The sequence below is a fragment of the Photinus pyralis genome, unplaced genomic scaffold (genome assembly GCF_008802855.1).
Source record: "Photinus pyralis isolate 1611_PpyrPB1 unplaced genomic scaffold, Ppyr1.3 Ppyr1.4_LG6, whole genome shotgun sequence".
Classification (NCBI taxonomy): Eukaryota; Metazoa; Arthropoda; class Insecta; order Coleoptera; family Lampyridae; genus Photinus; species Photinus pyralis.
In genome coordinates, this window is record NW_022170663.1 from 16,939,539 (window position 1) to 16,958,875 (window position 19,337).

At 36.6% G+C, this 19,337-nt stretch overlaps 2 protein-coding genes across 2 annotated transcripts; both read right to left on the reverse strand.

Annotated features, from left to right (window-relative positions):
- Positions 1-8,272: 8,272 nt before the first annotated feature.
- Positions 8,273-9,235, reverse strand: LOC116174825. The gene is made up of 4 exons (XM_031492828.1): positions 9,129-9,235; positions 8,916-9,080; positions 8,702-8,863; positions 8,273-8,656 (listed from the first exon to the last, which is right to left on the reverse strand). The coding sequence occupies exons 1-4, from the start codon at positions 9,186-9,188 to the stop codon at positions 8,492-8,494; spliced, it is 552 nt and encodes a 183-aa protein (XP_031348688.1). The 5' UTR covers positions 9,189-9,235; the 3' UTR covers positions 8,273-8,491.
- Positions 9,236-16,200: 6,965 nt separating this feature from the next.
- On the reverse strand, positions 16,201-17,204 carry LOC116174427. Its single transcript, XM_031492341.1, has 4 exons — positions 17,145-17,204; positions 16,930-17,094; positions 16,720-16,881; positions 16,201-16,675 (listed from the first exon to the last, which is right to left on the reverse strand). The coding sequence occupies exons 1-4, from the start codon at positions 17,202-17,204 to the stop codon at positions 16,511-16,513; spliced, it is 552 nt and encodes a 183-aa protein (XP_031348201.1). The 3' UTR covers positions 16,201-16,510.
- Positions 17,205-19,337: the final 2,133 nt, after the last annotated feature.

The window sequence follows — 19,337 nt, forward strand, 5'->3', positions numbered from 1 at the left end:
GCACTAATTGCATACCTACCTCTTATCAAAATACTAAAATCTACAGATCTCGGCGAAATTTGAAAAATATCGCTTTTTAAGAATCGCACAACTTGTTACTCCACCAATTAGTCAAGATCCAGTACTTATTGTCACTAAAGCAGACGTTTATAAATCTATTAGGTCTCTTCCAAGTGGTTCAGCTGCTGAAATGTATGGTTTAGGACGATAGCAATTACTATCCCAAATAATGTAGCATTTTCGCACGATTAGGGCGTTGTGCGTGGATGCACCATCCTGTTGAAACCAACAGTTTCCAACTTTCCAGCCAAGTTGACGATTTCTCCGAAACTAAACGTATTGGACAGCTCTCGACCGTCTCAACGGTGTCTTGTAGAGCTCCAAAAGTGGGAATGAGAAAGTGTTTTTTTGTAATTGTTCAAATAGCATGAGAAAAAAAAATGGAAAAGAAATTGGGAAATTTCTGTTTTTCTGACATCTTCGGAAATAATCGGTTTTCTTAAAGCATGATAATAACCCTTTAATTGCGGCTATATTTTCTATAATGGTTGTGGAGATCGCCATGATAGAGATCTAGATTTTGAGATAGTCGGTCGTGAAATGAAAGCGTTATCGTCAGAAGCCAAAATCTTGAAATTGGAAGGTATAACGGAAGTTACAACTACTGTTGATAAAAACTTTCGGTTCGTGGTTATATTTATTAAGTTTTTCTTGTAAATCTCTTCTTCTCCTTCCTTCGTTGTTAGTACGTTTTTACCTACCTTTCGTACTTTACTTCCAGGCTAGCACAGATTACAAGGGTTAAGAATAGGAAGCAATGCAATTAATTTTTCCTTCACTGAACTTACATTATTAATTAATCTTTGTAGTCAGTAAAATATTAACTCAAGTTAAATTGTGAATTCTTCAGTATATATAGAGATTAAGTACTCAATTTCAATGTAAGAGTGCTATTGAAATAAGCCTTTCTTAATTGGGTATGCTGAATCCTACGCCGTTCTTCCAATCGCCAATAACCAAGTGTCCCGATTTTCATATAGGTAGCCTAAGCGCTTATTTATGCACTTAAGACAAATCGCAAGCAAAAAAACAATGCGCTGGGAAAAAAACAAGACGCTGCCTCTTAGGAAAACCATTAATAAATGGAATTTTTTCGATTTATGGTGAAATTCAATTCCTATTTAGCATAATCTATTTATTTGCGATGCGCGATTTTGTTTAATTCCTTTGCCTTCTTTTACGATTTAACATTCCGTATTTATAACGCAAGTTAAACCTATTTCCTCCACACCGTTATTATTACCCTTAATTAGTGGTAGTCCACTGTAACTATTAAATTGATATTGCATTAGCGGTTAGCATCTTCGCATTATTAAAATAACTTCTACTTTATGACTTAGCCCCGGCATAATCTCTGTTTCTACGTGGAGTGCATGCTCTGGGCTTGTTGACGAACGAGTCTGTGTTGGATCGAGTTTAGTTTCTGTAGTTTTGAATTTTTAACTCGTAAATACGAGAAAGAGTTAAGGATTTGTATAGTCGAAGCAGAGTCTTATTAGAATCCTATGTGATGTTATTGAGGCAAAGAAACACTTTTTTTATCCTGATGACATCGTTTGGTAAATATTTCAATGCGTTCTTTTCTCTAGGCACCTTTGTCAAGACAAAACTTGTACGGAGTAATCCTTATGTTCTGTGAGTTGTCCTCAAAAATGTCCTGTACTTGGCTCCGTTAACTTAGCACCACCATTTCAAATTTCTGACTAAAGACAAATTGCGCTAGAATCTCTATGGCTAGCGCCAGCTAGCGCCACTTTGAGTTCAGCTAGCGCCATTATAGATTTTGCAGAAAAGCCTTTGACTTTCGGGGGGTGCTATGTTAACGCTAGCACCACCATTGCGTCCGATCATTTCCAAAAGCAAGCGCTGTGTTCTTCGAACCTAGCGCCACAAATTTGATAGCTAGCGCCACCCCCCAATAGTGCGGGGGAGACTTTTTCCTAGCACCACCATTTTGTTTTTTCGGGTAAAATTTTGACGTTTTGTGTTCTGCTGACCTAGCGCCAGGTAGCGCCACAATTTTAGAGCTTCCATCACCCTCCAATAGTGTGGGGGGGGGCACCACCATTTTGTCTTTTCGGGTAAAAATTTTATGTATTCTGTTTTGTAGACCTAGCGCTCAAGATAACCTAGCGCAGTTATAGATTTTGCAAAGAGCCTTTAACTTTTGGGGGTGCTATATTAACGCTAACACCACCATTGTGTTCGATGACTACCAACAGCAAGCGCTGCGCTGTGTTCTTTAAACGTAGCGCCAGCTAGCGCCACAAATTGCAGAGCTGGCGCCCAATCCCCAACATTTTTGCTATTTTGTGTTTTGCTGACATATCTCCCAGATAGAGTCAAAATCTTAGGAGTTGGCGCCACACCCAAGTAGTCTGGGACAGTTTTTCCTAGCTTTATGACTTGGCGCCACTGAAATATTTTGGATTCATTTTCGAGTAAAACGAGTGGTGCAGTAGCTGAATCTGCGGCAAGTATAAAAATAAGGAAATACAGTTCAATTATAGAACAGAACCACATTTTTATACCTTTCGCAGTAGAGACATTGGAACCTGGGAAAACGCATTACCAATATTACTGGGGAACCCCGAGCTACCACTTACTTACGACAAATTTAAGTATTGCCATACAACGTGCAGATAACGCGACGAGTCAGTGTAATGGGGACTACGATCCCCGTGGAAGAAAATTATCATTTATTATGAATTTTTAATTTTAAAATTTCCATAGGTATTACGGCAGTATTTGTATTTGTAACTCAAATACTTTTGCAAATTTTTAGTATTCGAATGCTTAGCAAAGTATTTGTAAACTTCGTAAAGTATTCGAATACTTCGCAAGGTATTTGAATACTTTGAGAAGTATTCGAATACTTCGTATAGTATTTGAATGCTTTTAAGTAATTCAAATATTGGACAACTATTTAGAAATTTTTAGAGGAAGTTTCCGTTATCACAAAATCAAATATAAACATCCGATACAACATGAATACCGAACGAGCCTGGAATGAAACTTTTTGACCCGATACACACGGACAGACGGGCGGACAAAAAAGGATCTGTTTCAAAATCGCTAGAATTAATTTCAGAAAGGTGTACGTGTCATGTGCACCACGTACGATCGCTTTGAAAACTGGTACACGTATTCTTAAGGATATAACTGATATAAGACAGGTTCTGGTACCCCCTATATAATAATATAATAACAATAATACGCTTTTACTCCCCTTAAATTTGTATATAACAATAGAAATATAAAAAAAGCTAACCTCAGCTCAGGGAAAGGGACCACATTCAGTGCATAAAACGCTGTTCTTCCATGTTGCCTCTATACAAAGTATAACTTGACATTTTTTAAGTATTATTAAGACTTTTATCTAGTACTGTTTTAAATTTTTAATGTATTTGAGTGACAAGTATTCGAATACTTTTTATAGTATTCGAATATCTTTGGTAGTATTAGAATATTGTTGAAAGTATTTGAATACCTTTGAAAGTATTCGCATCAATCAGCATATTTATTTGTTAATTCTGCTAAAAAACAAAGAAGCAGATTCTTATATACTTATGTGTAATGTGCAAATAATAACCATAAGGCATATGTATTTTATATGATTAATACACTTAATTAATATACGACCAATCAGCTTGGTGATTGTTTCAAATTCTAACCAATCAGATGATTTTTTATCTGATTAAACGCCACGTAGCTTTTTAACAGCGATAAAAATGCGTGTAGGAATGCGTAAAATATGTAGTGGTTGTAAAATTTACTGTCTTTTATCAATCTCTCTAAAATACACTCGATCTTGGTTTTAAGTCAGGATAATTTTATTTTTAATTCATTCAAATTTTGTTGCCTCCTGGAAAAAACTCTCGAAAAGGATAATATTAATAAAATCGCTCCAGCTAAAACTGTCGCGATTTTATCACACTTTTGGTCTCGAGTTTTTTCGGTGGCAACAAAACTTTCGTGTAGGAATAAAATTATCCGATTAAAAATCAAGCTCTTGTATATTTGCTCCCGATAAATTATATACCTATGTACGTCGCGTCGACTACTATCTAAAGGTGTTGTTTTTAACAATACAGATATACCAAACTTTACACAATTGACGCGCCTGTAAACCCTTGATGTGACAAATAATTTACAACTTTTGCGCATTCATAAAGGATTTAAGTAAGTTTGTACCTGCATACCTCACCGTCTGTTTACTTTGAAATGAAGGGATGTTCATATTTACAATCTTGCTACTTTACATACAAATTTTAGTATTTTTATTGGAACTTTTGTACTTTAAACAGAACAATCAATCCAAAAAGTAAAGGATTTCAAATTAAAATAATTTGTTTATTATTTCCGATCCTAAGAGGGACAGATTTGCACATTCGGGTTTAAAAATGGTAAAGAGTTTGACCATCCCAGATGCGGTGTCTGTCCGTCTGTCCGTTACCACAATATCCCGATAACGAATGGATCGATTACGATGAAATGTTGTAGTTGGATTCTTTATCAAATTTGTAGATCGAAGTTCGTGAATTGGCAATATAGCGCAAAAAATAAGGAAGGCCCTTTTGACATCTGCGTGAGTTTTGAACCGAATTGCATGAAATTCAATATGCGTATAGCTTTAGATATAACACGCAATTCCAAAAGTTGAGCCTAATCTATCAACAGTCACAGTGCCCTTTTCGCATCGACGTGTAAATAAATATAGAAAACGCTCCTGGCTACAGCATGGCTACAGCATGTGCAAAACCAAATTTTGAACTTGGTGTTAGTTTTGCTTTTATTTAAAGTGTATATGTATGAAATTTCATTTAATTGCTTCCATAAATAAGAAAATTGGCACCGCACATCATGCACAAAACCAAATTTTGAAACTGGCGTTAAATTTGCTTTTATTCCAAGTTGCTATGTATCAAATTTCTTTTAAATGCTTCCATAAATAAGAAAGTTTTCAATCCGGTTTGTAAATGGTCGAGATGCGAAAAGGGCACTGTGAATGTTGATCGATTAGGCTCAACTTTTGGAATTGCGTTTTATATGGCTAAAGCTATACGCATATTGAATTTCATACAATTCGGTTCATAACTCACAGAGACATCAAACGGACCTTCCTTATTTTTTGGGCTATATTGCCAATTCACCAACTCCGATCTACAAATTTGATAAAGAATCCATCCATTTCATCGTAATCGGTCAATTCGTTATCGAGATATCGTGCTAACGGACAGACGAACAGACACCGCAAAATTATAAAACTAGCTCTAAAATTAGTGGCGCTAGCCGGCGCTAGGTCAGCAGCGCACCAAACGTAAAAATGTTACCCGAAAAGACAAAATGGTGCTAGGAAAAATTGCCCCCCACCCTATTGGGGGGTGGCGCTAGCTCTAAAATTTGTGGCGCTAGCTGGCGCTAGCTACCATTATATTCCACCCGAAATACATGTTAAATATCAGGAGTCAACTAAAAAAGCTGGTTCGCGGCTGTAGGAAATCGTGTACGTTCCTTTACGCCATTTGATATTCGGGCTATCCGCCCAATTTAATTAGTTGACGACGTAGTTCAATAATTGTATGCAGAAGCAAGCTGACTAAAGTTGTGTGAGAAGTTTAAAACGGTTTGTCTGTTTTATAGAAAGTCTGTCACGTTGAAAAAGCAAGAAGACCTTCTGTTAAGGTTATTTAAAGTTATTCTTGTACCGTCTGAACAGCCACCGGAAATGCGTCATTTTATTCATCAAGTTAATGTTGTTTGTTATCAAGTGTTAAAGAAAACTGAAGTTCAGAAGCTGTCAGCGTTTGAGTGTGCGCCTTGTTATCACAAACCTTTGACCAGATTACTTGGATTATTAAAAGAGAAAAAAATCTAGTAATGTTTAGGTGTTCTTATTTTATTTGTCGAACGCCTGCTTGCGGGGTATATGCCCAAACAAGCCTTGTAAGCTTAGTTGTAAACTTTTCTTTCTTTCAAGGATTTTGTTTTGAATTTTTCACTTCATGTGTTTTGGAATAAATTTTTGTCATTATCAATTAATTGTGTTTATTCGTATCCTTTGTGCGATCCGGATAGCGTTTTCATGCCAGATTGTTGTTCTCGTGTCCAAGAATTTCTTCCAAATTTAATAAATATATGTACCTTCCCCATGAAATCCAAGAATTGTTTCAGGTGTGAAAATGTGTATAGTTAATTCTTTGGAATTTTCGGGAGTTGATCGAGGCCACTGAGTCTCCCAAATGATTAATTTAAGTCTTTATTGGGGATTTCTCTTTGTAGCAGATAGCGGAAGTGTACGAGGAGAGATTATAAAAATTTTTATTTGTTACTCAGTTGTAAACGTTGATTAACAAGACAAAACGCAAACGGGTAAACGTCATGTTTAAACGCTACTGACTTGTAAAACTGACAGCAGACCTGTAAAAATTTTACAAGTTAGTAATCTAGTAATTTCATTGGCCAGAATTAATGCGAAGTCTCTGTTACATGGATAACATGATATTTTAGACATTTCTTCAAGATCAATTTAAGAACTAATTATTTACGTTTACAAATGAGTAACAAATAAAATATTGTACATTATACGCCAGGTAATAGTTTTTACTGGCTCTAGGAGATGACAGGCTCGCCTGACGGCTCGCCAGTCAACTTCTCCTATCGCCAGTAAAAACTCACTTACCTGGCTAATAATGTAAAATACTATTACTTTCAATTTGCTAGCTGGACATGTGGACATTTGTGGGTGTAGTGGATACTATTACACACAGCAGACAAATCGATCGCTAAAAGTTCATTTCACTCACCTTGAATTTTGTGTAAACATCTAAAGCGTAGATATTTTAGTGCAATTAAATCAATCACGAAAGTGTAGGTTATATAATTTTACATTCAATATGTACGTGCATTTCCGGCTGTGTTATCCTCCAACCCAATGCACATCCAAATGACGCTCTTAGAAGCTAATTAATCTAATTTGGCATGAGCTTCATTCGCTTAACGAATAATTTGTTTAAACGTCAAATTTTAGCGGGCCGTAAAATGCGTAATAAATTAGATTTCTGTATATGGAAGGCGCGGTTAACCCAGCACATATAGGAATGAATCACGTACAGATTGTTCAATAATCTCATTACGAATGTCACTCATGTGAGACCTCTTCAAACGATGCCTAAATTAATTGTAAAGCACAAAGCTGATTGGAAATTGCAGCAATGAACCGACTGGTACATTGCGTTTAGAACCCAATATTGCGTATGTGTTGGTAGGTGTATTGATGTTTCAACGAAGTTAATTAATGCAACTTATGTAAATCACTACATTTTACTATAGTAGGTATGAACTACAGTAGTACTAATTCAAATTCTTACCCAACTGAGCTGAGAAATATATACCTACGCAAAGGATCAGTGTTTTAGATCGTATTATTCAGCATTGTCTATTGGCACATTTGCTGCATTTATTATCCGAAAGTCCGCTTTCCAAGGAATTACTGGACCATTTTACTAGTATAATATCTCAAAATTACTAGAAGACGGTGTAATACAACCAAGCATTTCTCCCTGGAGAGCACAAGTCCTAGTATCAGGAGGTGGAGCTCATCGAAAATGTCAAGTAATATTGATGTAAAATCGAGATTTCTTCCTAATTCTCTTCAGTGTACTTTGCATTTTGGTGTTTTTGTTTCTTCGTTTAATTCCCTACAGTCAGAAGTAGATTCTTTCCGAAGAGAGCTTTTTGATGGTGAAGTTTCTGTATAAGTAGATAAAGAAATATCAGTATCGAACAGCTGAGGAGTACATAAAGAATTATCACTTTCAGACTGATGTTCTTCTATTGTAAATAATTTCATTTTTGAAGTTGTGATTATACAGGAACCAGAAGGTCTCGCTTTTGGGAAATGTTTAATTTTAAACGGAGATGTAGATGCAGATTTAGCAGGTGCTTTTATGGGTTTTTGATTTAATCTGTGTTTTGTGTGGCTTTACTCCTGAATTTGTTGTACTTGTACTGCTGTTTTATCTGCATCTTCTAAATATTCAAAATTTGTATGCAAATCTAAAAAAATAAAATTATGAATCGATAACCTAAGAAAATCTAAGTAATTATAAAAATCTTTGCTACCTGCATTTTAATATACATAATGAAGCTCTACATCGATAAACTTACATTAAACATTAATATTTTATTCTAAATTAAATTCTGTATATGAAAGAAGGATATTAACTGAGAAAGTAGTTACTGTTAGTAACAGTACTGGTGATGTAAAAGTAGATGAGAAAGAATAAAACTATTTGTAAAAGTGTCATCAAGCTTTCGGAAATTGATATACCTTTATCATAACGCTGAACTTTTTCGTGAAAATAAAAGTTAAAAACCTACAGTTTTCCCTGCAATTTACATTAACTTCTGTAAAATTATAAAAACCAGTTTAAAAATGTCTTGTAGGTTTCTGTGAAACTCCATCAAAATAGAAGCATGCCAATAGTTTGCCACCTCGAGAGAGTGATATATCTATTTTCACCTTTCCATAAGGCATTACAGGTAGATTGAAATCTGAAGTCGCCGCTCTTAAGTTGTCTACCTTATAATCGCCCTACGACAAAAACAGTATGCACCGAAAAAAAACAAATCAACTTACAGGTTCGAGGGAACATCTAGCAGGTATTTCTGGAACAGAGTGCTCTTTCACCAACTTCCATACTCTTGGCGCGAACTTCATAACGTCTGCGCAAAAGTTTGCGGAGTGTGTCGTTACGGTTGTCCAGCCATTATCATCCCATTTTAGAAGATTGGCAAAATACTGAAAGTTAGCACCAGTATTTAGCGCATGGCTCTACTTTATTGTTTCTTACAGTTACGGTATCATCAATGGGAACCTTCGTACTGACATTCACTGACAACAATTTTCCCCCTTTAGAGTCAATAGTTTGCAGGTTTAAATTAAATTCTACATCCCCTCCCGGATTATTTTCACATGGTCCCATTGCGTCCAAAATTATCGTTCCTGGAGGACCCATCTAAAAATTCGTCACAATAATTTGATGATTGCAAATCTATTGTTTTACCATTTGTGAATCGCACAGTAAAAGCAGCGAGAGTAGATGAATGGCAGTAAGCGAATACATATTTTCATTAATTAGGCCCTAACTATCCAATATTTATAGAAAGGGTATCACCTTCGCGAGATTGTTAACAACGCTCTTCCCGTCGAAGACATGCTATTTTCTAACACGTACATTTCGTAAACCACTCACGAATAGCACCATCAACACTTCCGGTTGATTAACACGTAATCACGTTACACATAATTAATCTTTGTGTTTAGTCTAATTTTAATTTTTACAGTGAATCCCAAAATAAAAGTTAGAGCCCAAAAAATCAGACACAAGTGCCAAAATATTTTCAACAAAAAATTATTCATAATTTCAGCAACATTGCCATGCTTTGCTCTTTTCTTTGGTGGAGGATAAAGGGTGTAAGTGGAAAATTGCTGGTAAGGGGGGCTTTCGCTGCTGGCTGGAGTTCCGGTATGAAAACTTAATAACAGCAGAAATGGCTTAATAGATTCATTTATTTATTATAATTTTGGTTATATATATAAGTGTATACGGTTACAAGAACATTGTAAAAGAAGAAGGCAATATATATAAAATAATAGTACCCTCAAAAGCGTGGGGGTTCAAGCATGGTTACACCGAAAATAATGACTGATTGATGCTCAACCATTACCCTATATATGTTTATCAATCACAACGCTTATAAAATTTTTTCCTGTTTAAAATAAATTTTTTTACACTATTTTTGAAACTATTGAGGGAAGTTTTTTCTTTTTATATCCTCAGGAAAAATGTTAAAAAATCTAGATGATAAATAAGAAATAGATCTTTGACCAATTCTTTTTCTGGCTGCGCATGTTACTATATTACTCCGGTGACTTAATCTAGTGAAATGCGGATGGCAGATAAAGTTTGCTAAGTGTTTTTCACGGAATTGTTTCACTACTATTTTATAGAAAAAAAGTTGTTTGATGTCGTATACACCCGCCTCTTTGTATAACAAACTAAAAGAATACAAGCGACCCTTTTTATAGATTATTTTAAGAATCCTTTTTTGTAAAACTTCTAACTTGTAGAGTAACGTTTGGGAAGCGCTACCCCAGACGAGAGTTCCGTACGAGATTCGCGACTGAACCAATCCATAATAAATTGTTTTCATTTCCAGTTCGTTTAAAAAACTGGATAAGTATTTAAATTTATATAGTAACGGCCGTAAATTGTTCAACACGTGATTAACATGGCTATTCCACTTTAAGTTCGAGTCTACTGCTATTCCCAAGTACGTGGTGCTAGTCGCAACCCGAATGTTTATCATACTGCCATGATTATTAATTTGAAAGCTGTCAAATTTTGGTAACGATTTGGCATTGCAGGAAAATGGGATTATCACAGTTTTGTCATAATTTATGATGAAAACTATCGATAATTTTATTAAAATCATGTTTTACGCAGTTTTCAAGATAAGTCCAAGAAGAGTGATTGTACAACACAACTGTATCATCTGCAAAACTAAATACTTTACCACTAGTGTGAATGTCAAGTATGTTATTAATATAGATATTACAAAAAGAATTGGTCCCAGTACAGTTCCCTGAGGAACCCCATATTGCACTACCTCTCTATTACTCAAACTGATACCTATTTTGACAATCTGTCGTCTGTTTGCAAGATAAGACTGCATGAGACTAAATTTGATACTTAGGCGCTTGGAAGAAAGGAAAATCTAACATTAGTTTTAAAATTGAGGTTTGCGCATGCGCAGTTCCAACTTTCTTATTTAGAAAAGCATTGAAATGAAATTCTTCTCATAAACTGAAATTGAAGTAGCACGTCAACAATGGATTGCCCATGTGCAATGCTATCTTTCATATTTGTGGCCGGATTTCTACGATTTTAACAGAAGTTGCATCTTACAAATGGGAAATGAATGCAAGTGGAAATGCGCTTTATGTAAATCGTTTACGATTACTTTTTAACTTGATTCGTGGTTACCTCTCGACGACAAAAATGATGCTAATAATTGCTTTAACCGCTTCATAGATTCGTTAACAGCTAAAATTAAAGTACATAGCGCTACAGTAAAAATCCCTTGTAAGAAACAACAAGTTAAAAAGTAATCGTAAACGATTTACATAAAGCGCATTTCCACTTGCATTCATTTCCCATTATTGTAAGATGCAACTTCTATTAAAATCGTAAAAATCCGGCCACAAATATGAAAGATAGCGTTGCACATGGGCAATCCATTTTTGACGTGCTACTTCAATTTCAGTTATGTATCAAATTTCGTTTAAAAGTTCTTTCCATAAATAAAAAAGTTGGCACTGCGCATGCGCAAAACCAAATTTTGAAATTGGCGTTTGATTTTCCTTTATTCCAAGTGCCTATGTATCAAATTTCATTCAAATACTTTTATAAGTAAAAAAGTTTGCAATTCGGTTTATAAATGGTCGAGATGCGAAAAGGGCACTGTGAATTTTGAATCGATTCGATTCAACTTTTGGCATTGCGTATTATATGGCTAAAGCTATGCCCATATTGAATTTCATGCAATTCAGTTCATAACTAACGGAGATGTAAAAGCGATCGAACATTTCTAAACAAAGTTATCGTTCACACGGACAGATAGATGAACTTACCGAACCAAAGAAGTTTGACGACTCGATCAAGCCTCCAATGGTTACTACAATGGTTATCCATCATATCGAAACCACGGGCCCGTTTATCAGCTGCAAGCCGCGTCGATTGAGTGGCGAGAAATTAGATGCTGCGAAAAAAGAATTTGCATCTATGGTTAAACGGGGCATTTGTCGCCCGTCTAATTCACCGTGGGCCTCACCATTACATCTCGTACGAAAAAAGGATGGTAATTGGCGACCCTGTGGTGATTACCGCAGGTTGAACGCGGCAACGATTCCAGATGCGTATCCTATTCCCCATCTTCACGACGTGCAATGGATGCTTCGCGGAAAAAAAAAACACTTTACGACGTTGGATCTGGAGCGTGCTTACAATCAAATACCTATAAAGCCTGAGGATATTCCAAAAACCGCAATCGTAACCCCATTTGGGTTATATGAATTCCCAGTTATAACATTTGGGTTACGCAATACAAGCCAGACGTTCCAACGTATGATAAATGGACTGTTGGCGGATTTCAATTTTTCGTTTGCTTATATTGATGATATCTTAGTGGCGTCGTCATCGCTCGAAGAGCATCTCGAACATTTGCGATTGGTGTTAACGCGTCTTCAATCGGCAGGGTTGAGGATTAATCTGGCAAAGTGCCGTTTTGGACCATCATCTGTTCAATTTTTGGGCCACATCGTCACCGGCAGTGGAATCAAACCCCTTCCGGATAAGGTCCAAGCGATCAACAATATCCCATTGCCCACTGTTGTGAAGGAACTCCGCCGTTTTCTTGGCGCAATCAACTTCTACAGGCGTTTTATTCCTGGTGCAGCTCACTGCCAAGAAGCGCTTAACAACCTCATCGTTGGCAACGTAAAAAATGATAAAACAAAAATTCTTTGGACGCAACTCACCCGTGCGGCGTTCGAAGAGTCGAAAAGACTCCTCGCCGAGTCAACAATGTTAGCACACCCGAAGGAAAATGCACACCTTGTTCTTGAAACGGATGCAAGCGATGCTGCAATTGGAGCTGTTCTACACCAGGTAGTTGACGGCGTCATCGAACCTCTTGCGTTTTACTCAAAAAAGCATGAACCATCCGAATATCGATATGACACTTACGACAAGGAACTATTGGCAATTTGGAGGGCTATCCGTCATTTCGATCATTATTTGGAGGGCCAACAATTCACTGTCCTTACTGACCACAAACCACTACTTGGTGCGTTTGGAAAGACGAGTCATCACACCGATCCGACGAGACGGCGTCGGGTGGCGCAGATCTCCGAGAGAACAACGGACTTCAGACATATCTCGGGAAAAGACAACTTGGTCGCTGACTTACTTTCACGTATCGCTACAATATCATCACTCGACTTTTCCGCGCACGCCGCCGATCAAATAGTGGATCTTGAATTACAACAATTGCTCTCTGTCGAGAACACCAGTTTCAAACTGCTTCGATTGAAACACTTCGATTCGAGCCTTGAATTGATCTGTGAAGTGTCCACTGGCAAAATGCGGCCTTTCGTAACAAATTCGTTACGGAAATCATGCTTCAATAAAATGCACGGCATCAGCCATCCCGGAATTCGAGGTACGCAGAAATTGATCCGTCAGCGATTCTTCTGGCCTTCTATGCGGAAGGATATAGCCAACTTTGTTAAGCATTGTATACCATGCCAGCAAACTAAAGTGCACAAACACAACAGAGCAATCTTAGACAAATTTGACCTTCCATCTGAGCGTTTTCAACATGTACACATTGATATTGTAGGACCGCTACCGCCGTCGGATGGAATGCAGTATATTTTTACAGCCGTCGATCGCTTTACTCGATGCCCGATTGCAGTTCCTATTGCGGATATTCGAGCTGAAACTGTGGCACGTATATTCATCACGAGCTGGATTTCAAACTTTGGAGTTCCACATCGAGTGACCACGGACCGTGGTCGCCAATTTGAAAGCACTCTGTTCAGGGAGTTGAGTATTCGTCTGGGGGTAGATCATATTAAGACAACTGCCTATCATCCTCAGGCAAATGGCCTTGTCGAGCGTTTCCATCGACAGATGAAAGCAGCTCTTATGTGCTTCGAAACAAAGGACTGGTCTCATCGACTTCCCTTGGTTCTTCTCGGATTGAGAAGCACTTTCAAGGAAGACCTCGGAGCCTCGTCAGCTGAAATGGTTTTCGGTACAACTTTGCGTTTGCCCGGAGATTTTTAGATAAACAAACTCCTTCAAACGTGATAGCTACGCAGTTCAGCGACGAGCTTACTAGTATTATGAACGAGATTCGACCTGTTGCAGCGGCAGACCATTCTAGGCAACGACCTTTTTTTATCAAGGGATTGGACGAATGTACGCATGCATTTATTCGAGATGATCATGTGCGTCGTTCACTGCAACCGCCTTACCTTGGGCCATATGAGGTTGTTAAACGTGGCCCCAAGATGTTCAATCTGTTAGTGAAAGGGAACACAAAAGCTGTCTCGGTGGACAGAATCAAACCGGCTTTTATTTTGGCGTCTTGGCCCGAGTTATATTTTGGTAAAAAACAGACACCTTCGGTGGCGGCCAAGAACGAAAATTCAAGCGAGCAGAATTCGAGAATTTTACTTAAGAGCCAGCGCAGGGTGACTTTTGACTTGCCGCCACCAGGCACGGAGCCTGAAGAAATTCGACGATCCCGGTTTGGTCGAGTAATTCGTTTCCCTCGGCATCGTCTGGGGGAGAGTATTGTGGCGACCAGGTAGTCCGATACTAATGATCCTTGTTTCTAGGACGACGAAATAATAGGAGATGAAAATCGATGAGAAATGAAAGTTGTCAATGTTATTAAAATAAAAGTTGATTAGCAGTTTTAAATCGTTATTTAGCGTTGGGAGTGTTAAATATAAAGAATTCCCACATGGTAAAGACATGAACTTGTTATCTTAGATTTTCTAGTGGGTATATTGATGGTTGACGTATAATTATGTTCACTCATTATGTCCAAGTAGTTTAAAGCATTAATTTCATCGCTCAAGACATCTATGTTCAAGTCCCCTACCAGAAAGTAACAATCCGCGTTTTGTTTAATATCATTTAGGTATTTGTTAAATTCGGTTAGAAACAGTTTCGATGAGGTAGATGGGGGTCTGTACATTGCAATAAGCACCAACGTTTTACCTAAAATCTCAATTACATAGCCATTTAAAAATTAATGTTAATTTAAATGGCTAAAAACGTTATTTCTAAGAAGTTATTTAGGATTTTCTTTATCTTTGATGAAAATGTCCTTATATATAAAGTTTTCCAAGAACACTTTTCTCTCTTTCCACAAGAATTTGTAAAGGGGCTTCTCGGGTTTCGGTAATCCCAAGATTTTCTATGAAGACTCCTAAAACATTTCTAGCGCAATTTTATGGGCTGACTGCTGTGAGTGGGTGATTACTAGTGTTCCGAATTCCCATAGGTCCTCCTAAGAGGATTCCTGAAAACTCTAAAAAAAATTTCAAATAAAATTTCGAAACATTTTTTTATTATCCCAAACAAGGGAAATCTTCACTATACAATTTTGCACCTTTTACGACTACGGAGAGTCCAATCCCGTCTTTGGTTTCATGGACATTAAACAACTACACTGATTTTTTTAACAATAGCTATTGATGGTAACGAAAATATATTGGAACGCTGAATTAGTTTGCCCTTGTCGCGTACGCCTGTTTTAATCTCCCTATGGAACGCGTTTTACTTGACGTTAACTGTTTATTATTTGCTCCTAATTTCGGGATAATCTGTATTTTTTCCGCGTCGATTAAACCGATACGTTAGAATTAATCCACTTCAAAGTTTTTTTTCTCTATTTTAACTGTAGCTAACGGACTTGCGTTGTTAAATGTTACGTTCCAATAAAAATCAAAATGCCCGTAATCACCACTGGGTCCTTTTTTATGCCCGTAGTTTTCTAAGTTTTCTAAAAACGACTTTACTCTCTTTTCTTACCTAGTACTGTTTGCCCGGGTAACCCAAAACCCGAACTAATCTCGCGTATAGTGCTCGAAATAACTTGGACCGTGTATTAACTATCTCGTTGCCCAAGACCGAACGCATCCCTAAAATCTCCCCGTAAGGATTCCTAATATCCTTTCTCATTCACTACCACCTACAAAATGGTTTCGTATCAATGAAACACAAGTATCTTTACTTGTTGATTCCCTTTATTCATTTCTAGGCGGGATTAAATGTTGTTTGATGAGACATCTTGCTAGAGAAGAAAATGTAAGAAAGGCTACCAACAAACGCCGAAAAAACTTGTGATCTGATATCAAACATTAATGAATTAATCTAAATTTAATTCTGTATATGAAAGGAAGATATTGACTGAGGAAATAATTTCGTTAGTACCAATCAATAAAATATGTGATTCTTTTTATCAATTAAAATGCACTTGATTTTTATTTGAAATATTGTTAAGCTTTTCAACAATTTTGATGCTGCGTTTTGTTATTACATTTTGCTATATGATATTATGTTTTATATTTTTTGTAAAAATGGTATTTCCGTTAAACAAATAAACAAACAAATGTTGCGGATACAAAGGTGTCCAAGAAAGAATAAAACCATTTGGAAAAGTCTCATCAAGCTTTCGGAAATCGTTATTCCTTCATCATAACGCTAAATTTAAGTCTGCAGCACATTTTCCTGAAAATAGAGTTAAAACCCTACAGTGATTGGCTGCAATTTACATTAAATTATGTAATATTATAAAAACAAGTTTAAAACGGTCTTGCAGGTTTCTGTGAAACTCCGTCAAAAACGACGCATGCCAATAGTGTGCTACCTTGATAAATTGATACATCCAATCTGGTCTTTCCATAATACGTTACAGGTATATCTAAATCTGATGTCGCCGCTGTAACGTTCTCTACCCTATAATCGCCCTACGACAAAACCAATATGCACCTGAACAATAAAATCAACTTACAGGTTCGAGGGAACATTCATCAGGTATTTTTGGAACAGAGTGCTCTTGCAACAACTTCCATATTTTGGACGCGAACCTCATGAGGTCGGGGCAAAGATTTCCGGAGCGTTTATTTGCATATTTCCAGCCATTATCTTCCCATTTTAGAACATTGGCAAGATACTGAAAATAGGCACCAGTATTTAGCGGATGGCACCACTTTATCCTTACAGTTACAGTATCATCAAGCGGAACTTTCGTACTGACATTCATTGATAATATCTTTCCCCCTTTAGAGTCAGTACTTTGGAGGTTTAAATCAAATTCTACATCCCCTCCCGGATTATTTTCACATGGTCCAATTGCGTCAAACAACATAGTTCCTGGAGGACCCATCTAAAAATTCGTCACAATAATTTGATGATTGCAAAAATCTATTGTTTTACCATTTGTGAATCGCACAGTAAAAGCAGCGAGAGTAGATGAATTGCAGTAAGCGAATACATATTTTCATTAATCAGACTCTAATTATCCAGTATTTATGGAAAAGGTATCACCTTCGCGAAATTGTTAACAACGCACATCCTGCCGAAAACATGCTATTTTCAAATAGGTACATTTCAAAAAGCACTCACGAATAGTACCTCTAACACTTCCGGCTGTGTGTATAACATTAGCACGTTACACATGACTAATCTTTGTGCTTATTGGATAATCTAATTTTAATTTTTAAAGCGAATGTCAACAATTTAGGGCTTAGAAAACCAAAGTTACTTTGCACGGAAACAAACAATCTAAAACAGAAATTATTCGTAGTTTCAGGAAAAGCTTTTTCTATTTTGGGAAATTGCTAGTACGAGGAGCTTTCGCTACTGGCGAGATTCGATATGTAAATAGCGCAGATGGTTTAATAGATATGTTTATTTAAAAGCATGATTTCTAAGAATACTCCTGCAGGGTTTCCTAATGGATGTATCTCTTTTTAATATAAGAGGAGTTTTTTTATATTTCTAACAATACTGTCACGAAGCACCTGTTTTCCGCCTTGAAGTTCATACCCGAATTTATGACCACAGCGTATATTTGTGAAATCGACCAGCATTGCTGAACACCCGGTATCTACAAGCGTTTTAAGCTGGCCGCTTCGTTACTAAAAATTGTAGTTGCGGAATTTACATATTTGCTCTAGGAAACGAGGAGCGATGTGTTTTTATTTTTGTTTTATTGCCGATAACACGTGTAAGTTCAGCAGAGAATTTATGAGTTTTGAAACCTTTCCTGTAAGAATTTGTTTTTACAGCGACCAAAATCTCTTCCAGGGAAGAAGTTTGAGGTTCGTTGCTTACCGATTAATCGATTTTAGCTTTCCAATAGTAAGTGAAAACAAGGATATAACGAGTTCCAAATCGAGGTGTTTACTGTTTACACGTTATCAATCTGCCGCTTTTTTAGATCTGTTTTAGGGGTTTATTTTTTTTACAGTTACAGTAGGTATCATCAAGCGGAACCTTCGTAATGAATTCACTAATGATATTCATTGAGAACATCTTTCCTCCTTTAGAGTCAGTACTTTGCAGGTTTAAATCAATTTCTACTTCTCCTCCTGAATTATTTCCGCATAGTCCAATCGTGTTAAAAAGTATAATTACCAGAGGGACCATCTAAAAGTTTGATAATTGTAAATCTATAAATAGGTAATAATATTCATTTATTATCTCTGACAATGTGAGCCATTGCATATGAGATTGTTTTACATAGTTCAAACCCTCCTGAGCTTAGTCAACTAATGGTAATAGTTGTATAAACAATAATAATAATAATAATAATGTTTATTAGACCATTTGACCATGTAACATGATATTGATCAAGTCAATGACAGAGGTTGTGTAAAATATCACTAAATAATTTAAATAAAATATAACATGCATAATTGTATTACTAACGATACCAAATGTAATTAAGTACACGAATCTGACAAATACTCTTCCACTGAATAGTAACACTGGGACAATAAAAAATGCATTACCTGAAACTTAAATTGTTTATGTCGGGTTTCAGACTTCAGACGTTCTGGGAGTTTGTTAAAAAGTAATGAGCCCATATATCTCGGATTATTTTCTGACATACTTAGTCTATGCGCAGGAATGCAGAAATCCTTACCACGCCGTGTATTGTAACTGTGATTATAGTTATTAACAGAAAACTCCTTTGGATTTTCTTTTACAAACATCAGAATTTCTAGAATATATATAGCAGGAACAGTTAATAGTCCAAGTTGTCTAAATATATTTCTGCATGATGTTCTCTTCTTTACTCCCACTATAGATCTCACTATTTGCTTTTGAATTAGGAAAATCCTATGAGTTAAGTTAGATCTCCCCCAAAATAGAATACCATATTTAACTTTGCTGTAGAAATGCGCATAGTAAAAACTTAACAGCACTTTGTCACTACTAAAAGACCCCACCCACCATTTAATCTGATTTTAGTTTTTAAAACGAATCCCCAAAATTTAGGGCCTAAAAACCGGTCTGACTGGTCAGGTTCCGGACCTGAAGGAAACTTTAACTTGGCGTATCTCCTAAACTAAATAGATGCTAGTGGACCAAATAAAATATCAAATTAAAGGTACTTCTATA